Genomic DNA, 12,769 nt, shown 5'->3' with positions numbered 1-12,769 from the left:
TAACATATCAGGCAGAAACTGGGAGGTTGACAAAGAAGCTCGAGAACAAGTTAACGACCACACAAACAGCAACAGCAACATAACGAAGAATGTTAGGCATAACATTAGGAGACAGGAAGAGAGTGGTGTAAGACTGAGAGCACACGGGGATAGCCGGTATTTCAATTGACATTAAGAGAACGAAATGGAGCTGGGCAGGTCATGCAATGCATAGGTAAGACAACCGGTAGACTATTAGGGTTACAGAATGGGTGCCAGGAGAAGGGAAGCGCACTCGAGGATAGCAGAAAACTACGCGGGGTGATGAAATTGGGAAAATCGCCAGCGCAAGTTGGAATCGGTTGGCACAGGACAGGGTAATTGGAGATCACAGGGAGAGGCCTTTGTCCTGCAGTGAACATAAATATAGGCTTATGATGATGATGATGGATACATACAGTCGCACCAGTAGACTGACCCTATGTGAGAGCTGTCAAGCTGTATTGGTCAGCTTTGCAATTCCTTCTGTAAATACTATGCCTCGTAAATATCCCTCGCCTGCAAATGGTATTCATGCAACAATATCATTCCTGGACTCGCAGCAAACAGCTAAGTTTAGTTCAAGACTGTATGCTCCTTTCGTGTACTATATTCCTACACAGTGTTTAACATGATGGGCATGGGCCCGATTTCTCTAAATGTCATAAATAAGCAGCACCCCTGGCAGAAGCTAATGTGGAGGAACATAACCGACAGGTCGGCAACTTTCTCTGGTAGGCTATTAATATCACACACCAATACATTTCATAATAAATAACTTTTGCAGCCCTTGCAAGTTTTGGCATGTAAGCAATTTTGTAACAAACCCCACTCTACACCATCTCCTTAAAAAGTGCAGCAAGGAACATGCTAAAGAGCAGGACAGCATGTTTAAGACAACTTTTATTTTAAAACTATAGGTATCGCTTCCAGGTAATGCACAATTCAAAAGTACAGAGTGGGTACCTTGCAATGTAGTCTTTTTTAAATACAGAATCAAGGATTTGCACTGCATTGCTTTCACATGATTCAAAGCAAATGCAAACAGCTCAAAACAAACTAGAAAAAAAAAGCAACTTGATCAACAAGTTTCACTACAGCTTACGTCGTTTATGGCAGCACAGACAATGCCTCAGTAGATAAGGGTCTATGCACCTAAGCACATCAGCTGGACATGTCAGATGAACAGCCTAGACTTGCACCTGGAAAGCAGCCACATGCCCAAAGGTAATAAAGTTTCAAAAGCTCATTCCTAAAGGCATATATATATATTTACATGCATGAAATACAAGCCCACAATGCATCATTCCATTTATGTGCAGACTTCATACAGGAATAACCAAAATGGCAAAGCTTTACAGACCAGAGGTACTATCGCACCAGAAAGACAACTGAATGAGAAGAAAAGCAAAAAGCATTCCTTGCACATGATTACTCAAAAACACAGCATATGGCTTTGCTGCACACCTGGCCTGTAAACATGCTGCAGCATCAGAAGTCCTGTGTCAAAAAATAAACTGTGCCAATGTGACGCACACAAGCAAGGAAATTTAAAACTCGCATTTCAGTAAATTTTTTTCCCACTCATGCTCAATCCTGGCCTTAGAGCACAATATGTCAAAGGAACAAGTACGTTAAGCACCGTGGGCAGAGTCATCAGCGAACAACTTGTATCAAAATTTTCACGTCAATGCAGAAGAGAAAAAGTAAAACAGGAACTGCATAGAGGATTGAGCGAAGTGTACCCAGCAAACACTGCAGAACTGTTCAGCCACAGTGCTAAGTCGCTGCATCAAGCCGAAATGACGATTACTGCTGGACCCCAGTACCTTTCCGCTAAGCCCAAAGTCTGCTTTACTACAATTTATACTGCTACAAAGGTACCGCAACATCCCGAGCCGACATCAAAATTCACAACACCCATCATCACAAACAGCAGCAGCTTAATCCAGGTCCACTTCAGGAAAATAAATCTAGAAAAAAACTAATTCTTATTTCAGCATGAGGAGGGGGGGAGTGGTACAGCTAGGTGAAACAAGATTAGACAAAACTACTAACCCTGGCTACGAAATGTCCAGCCTTTGTGTTCTCTAGCCGCAATGCACGTCTCCCAGAGATGTGTTGAATTACTCCTCTCCCGCATCAGCCAAACCATTCCTATGTTTACAAATTTACTCCTAATGTTATCATTATCCTTTTTTACTACCAGTGACTGCATCAAACTTACCTTTGCATTCACTCAAATAGACAACCACTTATCTGCTCAACACAGTTCACAACCTGCCCAACTACATTTGTTCTTAATATGAGCTGCATTACCATATTGATGACTATGAGGCTAAGTGGTCTTCTGGTAATGAGCGATGACTCAGAACATTATATCAGGTCAAAAGCCTCAGTGCAAAGCCTCGTTTAAATATCCAGCAACAGACTAGCCGAGACAGGTGGGAGGTAGGGGAGGGTCATTTGAGAAAGTGTACATAAGAAATGGGTGAGGGCCTACAGTATCAAACAAACTTTTGGAAAAATATTAGGCTAAAGTATCCGCCTCGTCATCTACGACATTTGTACTAGCCACCAACACGTGGTGCAGCCCACACGATCCCACATTGCACAAAATGCTAGCAGAGTGAAGCGTGAACTGTACATTTCCAGCCTAACTCAAGACCAAGTCTACGACACACTTCACAGCCTACTCAACTTGCTGCATCATGCCACATAAAAGAAAGGGTCCTCAGCAAGCGCAACAGCGAGTAGTACCGAGTTGATTGACAGACAAATGGCCAGACACATTTCACTCGGGTTTCTCACTGCACCAAAATATGCCAATGTTTATAAAGCTTTGTCTTAAAGGGTGCCTCGTCAGGTCTGGCCATTTTGAGCTGACAAGCGCAGTGCATACAATGCATGCTAACGGTCATGTCTGCTAAGTATAACGTCGCCATATCCTGGAGCAAGAGCTTAAATATCAAGCCAAACACCATTTGCCCTTCTGCTCGCGGGCGCCACGCTCGCAGTCGGAGAGTCAACGCAAATTCTGCATGCACACCTACGTACATGGCCATGCTGTAATGTCACTCATAGTAACACATCACTTCAAGAATTATTCAATGTAACATCGGTTATTTGTTTAATCGGTTGCTTCAATAGACAAATTAACATTTAGAGAAATAATAAAACATACAAACCAACTGTCAGTATGTTTTCGTTTTACTTCGCACTGCAGCAAGAGAGATGTACTTCCGTTTGGTTTAGTTTTGTTCCCAAGTCATGCAGTTACACGCACAAAGAACGAAACTATGTCATTTTCTGCCGTATTCCAGCACAGGCGATCATGCTCTTTCATCCTCTCACTGAGGCATGCAAAATCGTCTGCTGCGCAAAATGAGATAAATGCAACAGCTCGCATGTTAGATCATCCCTGAAAGTGCACCACTTGGCAAGAGAGAGAGAGGCAAGGCCAGTGGCTTATTTTTGATGCAATCCTCTGGCTCTGGTATAGGAGAACAGAGGGAAGGAATTTCGCCTGTGGTGGTTAGACGGGGCAAGTGGGGAGAGTGTGTGTTGGTGGTGATGCTCGCCTCCTGAAACCATCGGTTCATGCCACTTCAAACATTTCTACCTAGGCTTATTAATGAACTAATTTGAGAAATTCTTGCAGTAGAACACTCCTTAGAGGGCACACAACTTCAAGCATATAACCAAAATTTTCTATGTGGCTTGGTGAGGGGCCCTTCAAACCTTTCTGTATTATGTATGTCTGTAATAATTTTACCACTGATTCAACTACGTCCGCTTTTTAGTATTTCAGAAGTGTAGCGCTCGGCCTGTTGTTGTCATCAGAAAATTCTACAGGGCTGCTTCGTGTTGCCCATGAGTGTGACAAAGCATCCAATATAGAAGCATTTCCACTTTCTTTTTCATTGAAAGCTTTTTTTTTTATTAAGAAAAAAAAAAGGTAAATTAAGAAGGGCTTAGTAAGCAAATAACAAGCAACTATTACAAAGCTGCTAACCAGGTTGGATCGGCTTGATTTTTTTACTGTATTATCCAGTATAAAAAAATTGAATTGCATTTTTTTCCTGTTCAAAGCAAGATAAAAAAACAGCAATACTGCAGAAGCGACATGATAAAAGCTCATCATATTGGTAAAGCGCAGCCAGTTTTTGCATTCACTACGCACTATAACCATACTGCTACATTAAATTACAATCCTGCTGCTTGCTTTATGATGTTCTTAATGTTGTTGGATGCAAATATCTTGAATAAAGAAGACTGTGTTGGCTCAAAGGTGAAAAAAGAAAGGCACTGAAAGGGCTGAAATTACACCATATTTTAGCCCTTTAATGGTGCTGCGTCTAAAAGCTGAACATCAAACATGAAGACGATAAGACCTGCATCTTCAACAAACTTGGAACCTACAAACCTGCGCTGTGGATTGATTAGACTTCTTTTGCGGTCGCAATAACTATTCAAAATGAAATGAGTTCCCTGTAAATTTTAGATTACCATGTTGCCTTTACTTTTCCACATTTATTCCGCATCTGTTTCGCAAAGAATTAAGGGGGTGCAAGTAAGCAAAATATTCTATTCAGATTGGTTGTAAAGTAAAAAAACTGAGGCTCTGAATATTGAATTTGGTACATACTGAATATTTTTGCTACCCCACAAAACATAAAAAGAAATTGGAGAAATAAGAAAAAGTTCATTAAGAGAAATATCAGATTCGTGTACCTTGACACAAGCAATGCCCTTTTCAAGCTTATTCAAATAGGCCCCTCGAAAATGAGCCAGCAGAAAGGTCGCCAGCCAACATCCGTCCTACCACAATACAAAATGACAGTAATAAGAATACTATGTTTTTTAGATGCATGTTTAGAATGTTAGCTTGGTTGCCTCCCACTAATGAAAGAGAAAGTGCTCATACCATTTGGGAAACACACTGGCACCACACATAATAACATCAGTGAGAGCAAAGACAATAAATCTGAACAAACTTAAAAACAAGCACTATTTGGCAAGACCATTACAGCTTATCTTGCAAAAAATAAAGCAATTGTGATTGTTCATCAAAATCACTCTGTAGGTGCTGAAATAGCAAAGTATTTCTGGCTAGGTTAGCCTAAAGCCAGCACACATGGCCATACTCAGAAGTGGACATGCTCCTGCAATTGTGTTCAACATGATACACTGTGACATAAGCATCACTGCACCAAGCTGACACAAAGCTTACCAATGGAGCACAATGCCATTCTACAAAGCCCACATCCGCTTCTTCCCCAATTTATACTGCCATCAATATACCTTTGCATCCCGAGTTGCCATCAACTTTCACAGCACTCATCATAACAAAAAGCAGCAGGCCAATTCAGGTCAAAGTTGCATTGGACATGACAATACATCCACTATAGTATCCAATATTTGTTGTAAGCATACACGCAGATATCAACTAAAATATATCGCTATCAGGCCTATGCGACGGCAACGCAAGCAGAAGTATCCCATGGGCTAGCAAAGGGTCCCCTGCGAATTTTGACGGCCCATTGGCACCTCGCCAGGCCAATATGAGGCATGGACACAATGAATTACACGAACACATTGTGCAAACTCCCGAATACACAACTAGGCAATCGGTGTTACTCCATAAGGTCGGCACGTTGCTTTGCAGACTACAATCTAACCGAGACAAGCCAATGGCCAAAACTCGCATGTGCCTCCCAAAGGTGACCTTTCAAGTTACTGAGCACCGCTGCCGACAGACTTTTCTAACTCGGAGAAGACCGTATGTGTATCCGTACTCCACTGCTACGGCCGCCAGCCTAGCCCATGCATCTGATCCCACACACAACCAACGATAAAGTCTACAGAGTGCAAACATTGACGGCGAGCTTCCCATGTCAGCTGGTCACCAGCCACTCCACTGACCAAAGCGCTTAGAGGACTACGCTTAACCAGTGCTGCTTTGTTGGGAATCTGCAAAGTTGTGGTTTCATGCCTCGTCAACGTGGTGGCAACTCTGTTAGAACTTTGTTACACTGTGCATCACGCACCATGTGCCCAGTAAAGAGTTGATACTAGGGTGGACGGCAGTGCTGCAGAAAAGTCCAAACAATCATGCAGGTCCGAAAAATCGGGCATCTGAAGAATTGGCGACTGTGTTTGACCTTTTTGCTATCAGAATATATACTATCCGGCATGTGCAAACAAGAATCTACTCAACTGTAACTGATACTGTGTTCGATGCTGAAATTTCGATTTTCTTATCGTTGGAGAACGCTCCACTGACATAAAGCTATTACCAACCAAATTTGACATTTACTTTTTAGTCTTAGTCCATACTTAGTTATACAGGTACGTATAATCGAGGTTTGACTACTGAATGTCAAAACACTAACTGAAAACACTAACAATGTTACTTGTGGTAATTACAACTTCTAGAGCACCCAGTTTTTTCTTTGAATAACTAGAAGGCCTAATTATCTGAACATTGAATAAAATGTGGTCATACATGCAGTTATGGCTTACTACGAGAGACATGCACAACTGATGGTGTCTGGACAAAGGTAGGACCAGAACAGATACACAAACAGATATACATATACAGTGAGGTCTCTATTAAACGAATGTCATGGGGCCGGCAACTATCATTCCATTACTTTTTAATTATTGTTGTATTGAAAACACAAATCGACATTTAAGACTAAATTCAAAGAGAGGAATCGTCTATGGGTGCAAGTTCATCCACAAATGCATTTGTGCCACTGACAACTCGATACGACAGGAGTGAGAAAGTGCATTTATGTGAAGCAACATTTTCCTGCCAGGAAAAAGATTATTAACACAGCTCACAGAAGCCTCGAATCTTAATACTAAGCGAGTGTATGCCCGGCTCTACATCTGCCAACAACGACATTACGTGGGCTACAGTTCCGTGCACATTCCATGTGCAATATGATGAAACACAACGCTGCAGAGTGACCGCTACCACGACCCGCCGATTCCCAAGCGTGTGCCAACTGTCACACACGAACCATGCAGCTGTGCATTCTGCGAAGGCATAGGTAACATGCCTCGAGCCTTCACACTCGCTGCATGTAAGCTCGCCGATACGTGCTGTGCCTCAGTGCATTGCATCACAAACAGTACTGAAGCACCAAAGCATTCACAAACTTTGTTGCTTTTCTTCTGTTATTTGCCAACTTACTGATAGATCCTGGAAGTTGGTGGCAATTTAAGCAAACTTGCCCTTCCTCGGCGATTTATTCCCTCAAATCTTAAAACTGCCATGATTTCGTGACAATGGGTGTAACCTCGCGGTCTTCGCAGTGCCAATGGTGCCAACTTGACTGCTAGTTGTACAAGGATTGTTTTTATTTCTCCAGGCTGCCCTTAGTGCGGGTGATGGTGATGGGACTTCCACGGATTTGTAATTGTCCAAGAAATACCTGCCGCTGTTAGTGGTGCACCAGATTTTTTGCGGCTTCGCAAGTTGCAAATGTGTGCGATACTTCTGGTCATAAATTCAATACTTTTAGGTGCCATGAATAGAGAAAGCATAACATTTCACTTCATATTTTTTTATATTTTCTGTCTTCTAAAATTCATAGTATTGAAATATTTTTACACTAAAACAATAGGCGTTTGGCTGGGTTGTTCAAACTTTTGGTAATTATAAAAAACTCTTATAGTGAAGTTCATAGTAAAAAGGAGGAGGAGGAAAATAAAGAGAGAAGGCAGGTATATATACCAGCCATACAGGTTTGCAGCAACCAGATTCACAGTGCCAATATGAAAATCAATCAGATATGGACAGTCCATGGAAACTGGCAGGAGGGTGTTGCTGGCCCATCGAGGAATCAGGCTCGGATTCCTTTTACACGGACCTGAACATGACTTCTTTTTCCCCCCAGTTTCAGCGTGGATGCTTATAAATATTGGATAGTACTACAGCAAAGTTATTTTCATGTCAGATATGGCTTTGTTACAATGCGGCGCAACTGTAAATAAAGATCACTAACAGCTCCACCCAATGAAGTTGTACTCAAAAGAATTGAAGGCCAAGCAGATCATATGTCTTCTGCATATATACTTTGTCTTCCATTCAGAAATCAAGTGCAAACTAAATACTTATTGCCATGTAACAACAGATACTTGACACAGACTTACATCAGACAGAGTAAGTTATGAGCCGTGTACACAAAACACACTTTAAAATTACGTTTAAAACAGCCTTTATTAATTCCAATTGCATGCCTGACTGTATTTTACTAGTAGAACATCTTAGTGGCATGTAGGAATGCAGAAAAATTAAATGGATGAAGATTTTACGGGATGATCTATATAAATGCAAAACACCAGTGGTGCTACAATTTGTATTCACTGCAGTGCTGGGTTCAACTTACAAGAAGCCCAGTCTGTCACCTACGAAAACTAACTGACCACAGATGCCGAAGTGATGCAAAAAATAAAAATAATGATACAAAAATGCTACATTTTGTGAAGTGCAAGATCGCGTGTATGCAACATGGGAACATCTAAGAACCCATGATAGAATGTGTAGGACAACTGAACAAGGACGTAGAAAGAAACAGACACCCAGAGACAGCACTAATTTCAATCGTAGCTATTTATTTTCACACCAACGGATAAATACGTACGAAATGAGTGGAAACAAAAGAGATAAAAAGGAACATTCACTGGTGCATACCAAAGAACCGTGCACATGTCTAAGGCATGAGCAAAACATACACTGCAATAGTTACAGCAATAGACCGAGGAATCATATCTCTTTTTCAAATAGAGACACTGAAGGCTTGATTATGCATCTTTCTCCTAATTTTGCGCGTAGCAGGATGATAAGGCAGATTGTGGAATCTTGTGACTTCTGAGCATCTACAGAAGCTATGCAAACAGGTTAATTCAGAGAATAACGAGACATATGCATGTTCTACACAACATGGCAGGCATTTTGTAACCTGCATTCATAAGGTTGTCTACACCATTCCACTTCTGTACAAAAGAATGGTCAAGCTTCATCAATCAGAGACAAAAGGAGCATCAATGTAACGTCACTAGAGTAGTCTTGCGCTGTTAAGCATTCGGTGCCATAATTGTGGCTCCAATCCCCTGTTTGAAAGTATGTCTATTTTGTATAGGGCTCATAGCAGGACGGCAAGGGAGATTGTGGAGTTCTATAAGTTGCAAAATTAGAAGAAATAGAAGAAAGACGCATAATCAAGCCTTCAGTATCAGTATCTGAAAAAGAGATACGATTCCTCTGTTTAACGCTGTAACTATCGCAGTGTGTTTTGATCATGCCTCAGACACGTGCACGGTTCTTCGGTATGCACCACTGAATGTTCCTTTTTATCTACTTCGTTTCCACACGCTTGGTACGTATTTATCAGTTCGTGCGAAAATAAATTGCTACAGTTGAAAGTGGTGCTGTCTCTGTGTGTCAGTTTCTTTCGACGTCCTCTTTCAGTTGCGCTTACACATTCTATCATGGATGCTAACCGACTAGCCCACCAACGTGCTTTAATCTAAGAGTCACTGTATTTGTTGTGTTGTTTAGAAGGACGAAAAAGTTGACGGAACCTGTTAGGCAAAATGAAAGGGTTGGTTGATCTGGTTAAAAAAACAAGACATATTAATGTCACTCATGTTCTTGTCAAACAGGTTAGCTGTACTTGTTTTACTAATGCCTTTGCAACAACTGATTTCACCACAGCTCACCCACATAAACAAACCCAGAGCATTTAAAATGACTGAGCAAGTTATTTATTGTACCTATTGAATTTATGCCAATAGAAGAAGGTATGCAAGAGGTTGTGTATGTGTGAAAAACATTCTCCACACAGCCCCAATGGAATAGCCAGAATTCTCAAGACAAACATCATTCTGGGTATTCAAAATTATCCTAGAAGATCAGACAATCCTGTTAATTGAAACAACACCGGCTTCACGCATAACAAACGACACCTCCTCTGGTGGCTTTTGAGAAAACAAATTCGGCAACTGTAGGGGCCCTAGAACTGCACCCAAGAGGCGAAGCACAATGCCTCACGCAAAAACACAACATGTTCTTTGAGCAATCAATGAAAACGTGCGTCAAGCATTTTCGACCTTTCTAACAACCATGTACACGAAACCTAACCTTGCAAATAAGGCAACAGCAGTGTAGTACAAGCACTTCTATACATGTAGTTTACATAAAGCCTAAGAATGTCTGAAGACAGAACAGAAAGGAGACGAAAGCGACAGAACAGGTGCTTTGTTGCAAGACTCTGTACGTTGACCAATTGTAATAAAAAAAAATATGGAAGTTCATCATTTACAGGGTGGCAGACAAAGGTGGCATCTGGAAACCATTTGAAAGAGCCCTGTAACCACACACACAAATGAAACAAGCAAACAGAGTATAACAAATCAGCAACGAAAGCAAAGGTCTAGAATATATATGACTCGTAAAGTGCATCATGAAGAAGAAAACATCTTTGGATGACTGTATGAAATCTGCAGCATTTAGCAGTGCATGTGTCTAAACTTAATCCATTGTTAACAGCTACAACTTGGAATTCTGGCTGATCTTGCCTGGGTCTGTGGAAAGCCGATTTTCCTACAAAGAGCAGTGTTTCGTGTTCAGAATTTTAAAAAAAATGACAATGCCTAAAACATTCTAGCTAAAATTTGAAAGAACTGATGCTAGCTCCCGCTGCGATCAACTTACGTGGCATACACTTGTCAGCCAAGCCTAGTTTGCAGGTACAAACTCGGATTGCATGAAACACAAACGAAGAAGAGGCACTGTCACACCTCAGGAATGAAACCTCTACACTCGCACAGCAAACTTGTACCACAACAAACTTCTGCACCAGCCCAAAAAGATTACTGAACCTTTTCCTGCGTAAAACAAAATTCATCCTTTCTGCAAACCCATGAGTTTTACTAACAAGATACATTGCTTTCAGATGAGCTCACCAAGCTTTCAGCCGTTTTTTTCCTTTTCTCACAAGTGTTTTACCATAAGTCTCAGCGATTTCACAGCTGTCCCCTTCGTAGGGACTTTCTGGTTACTCGGCAACCATGCAATGAAACCTGCAGCAAATACCCAAGTGATAAGAGGCACACTAATAATTATAGGAATGAAGAAACCATGCCCTACATTAGCACTCACTGCACTCAAACTCCTAGACCTATATAGTGTTGCGTAAATAAGAGCACCGTATGCAAACCACTCTTCTAGCTAAATTGCTGGCTCATCGCAGCGCAAGTTTCGCACAGAAGAGGCACTTTGCAGTGCACGCAATTTAAGTTTAACAGGACGCTTGCATTCATTACCTGCCTATTTCGTTCAAAACAAACCACAAGTAACATGCGTTTTCTGTGGTGATATCCAACAAAAAATGGAGACTCTAACAGAGCGGTTGAGCCACCCATCATTGTTAGAGCAAGACGTCACACATGAGCAGTGTTTGAACGTTACCATGACAGATGGTGCTGCAATCCCATTCCTGCAAACGGCACTCCCTATCTTTCTTTGTCTCGCATCACCATTCTTTACAAAAGAGACAACTGTAGCCACCAATACAAGGTATCAAACTCCCATTCATACTGAAATGCCTTTGCCATGTGCAAAGTAGACTATGGATGAGCCCGTGGTTTAGCTGGAGTTGTGCATACCCGGCACTTTTATTTACACGGCATTCGGTGCATCAGTAGGATTAGCAGCAACAAAACAAAAACAAGCGTGCCCTTTCTATCAAACTCTTGCTCCTTGGCCGAACAAAGCACCCCAGAAGCTTTCTTCCCTAAGAACAGAGAGCGTCAAGGTCCCTTAACGGAAGAACAGACTAGCATTGTCAGCAGAGCCACTGCACCGTAGTTCAACGTGGTACGAGGGGATGAGCAAAAAAAAAAAAAAAAAAAAAGGCTGTCAACAAACAAAACACCATTCTTATTTGAGATGGAGATATAAAAAACACAGCACAGGGTGAACACACACGAGGAAAGGCCACTCAGAGAAGTGCGGCTGGGCCTGCAGCTTCTGTACTGGACAGCAGCAGTGGGCACCACAGCATGTGACGGAGGAAGGACAGCATCATGACGAGGAGATGCCAAAGTCCTTGAGGTGCTCCTCGATGTCCACACGGCAGATTGGGCACCGCTTGTTGGTCGTCAGCCACTGGTCCACGCAGACGATGTGGAACAAGTGCATGCACGGCAGACGCCTGCAATAGGAATGCAGAAGGTTTGTGAGCCAACGCAAAAGACTTGGACCAGCTGGTGCTTCAAACAAGGCAAGATGTCTGAATGTGTTCCTTATTTTTTGCTCATTTTGTTGTCGTTTTGTTGTAGTCTAACCGAGTGTATGCTGAATGTCATCAACCGCGTAATTATTGTGTGCCATTGCCTGTTTGAGCATGGTGCCTGTACAATGCCCTCCAGGCTAGGCGAGTGGCTGAAATGAACCAACTACAACCTCTCCACGTCGAGATATTGCAGGGACAGAGAACTGTGACTAGGGAAGTGGAATATCATACAAGAGCAAGAATGCAGTGCCATGCAAAGCGTAACGAGCTAACTTTATTTAGGACTACATTGTCGGGTTTAAAGTCCTGAAACTGTACTGTGGCTTATGGCCCGCGTGAAAGGGACAAATGCAAAGAAGTGTGCCGTTTTCTCTCGTGCGCAAGACACCCAACATACCGAGGTGTGAGGGGGGGGGGGGGGGGCATCATAGACTTGTGCA

The 12,769-nt window shown here is 42.1% G+C and overlaps 1 protein-coding gene across 3 annotated transcripts in view; it reads right to left on the bottom strand.

Moving 5' to 3' along the window:
- Nucleotides 1–903: 903 nt before the first annotated feature.
- Nucleotides 904–12,769, bottom strand: part of LOC142583297 (uncharacterized) — a 122,723-nt gene continuing 110,857 nt past the window's right edge. For all 3 annotated transcript variants that reach the window (XM_075693709.1, XM_075693711.1, XM_075693710.1), the window contains exon 17: nt 904–12,248. In XM_075693709.1, coding sequence (XP_075549824.1) covers nt 12,119–12,248 — 130 coding nt within the window. In that variant the 3' untranslated portion in view covers nt 904–12,118. The remainder of the gene's footprint in view (nt 12,249–12,769) is intronic.

The sequence above is a fragment of the Dermacentor variabilis genome, chromosome 5 (genome assembly GCF_050947875.1).
Source record: "Dermacentor variabilis isolate Ectoservices chromosome 5, ASM5094787v1, whole genome shotgun sequence".
Taxonomy (NCBI): Eukaryota; Metazoa; Arthropoda; class Arachnida; order Ixodida; family Ixodidae; genus Dermacentor; species Dermacentor variabilis.
The sequence above is the reverse complement of the archived record's forward strand: the minus strand, read 5'-3'. Positions and strand labels throughout refer to the sequence as shown.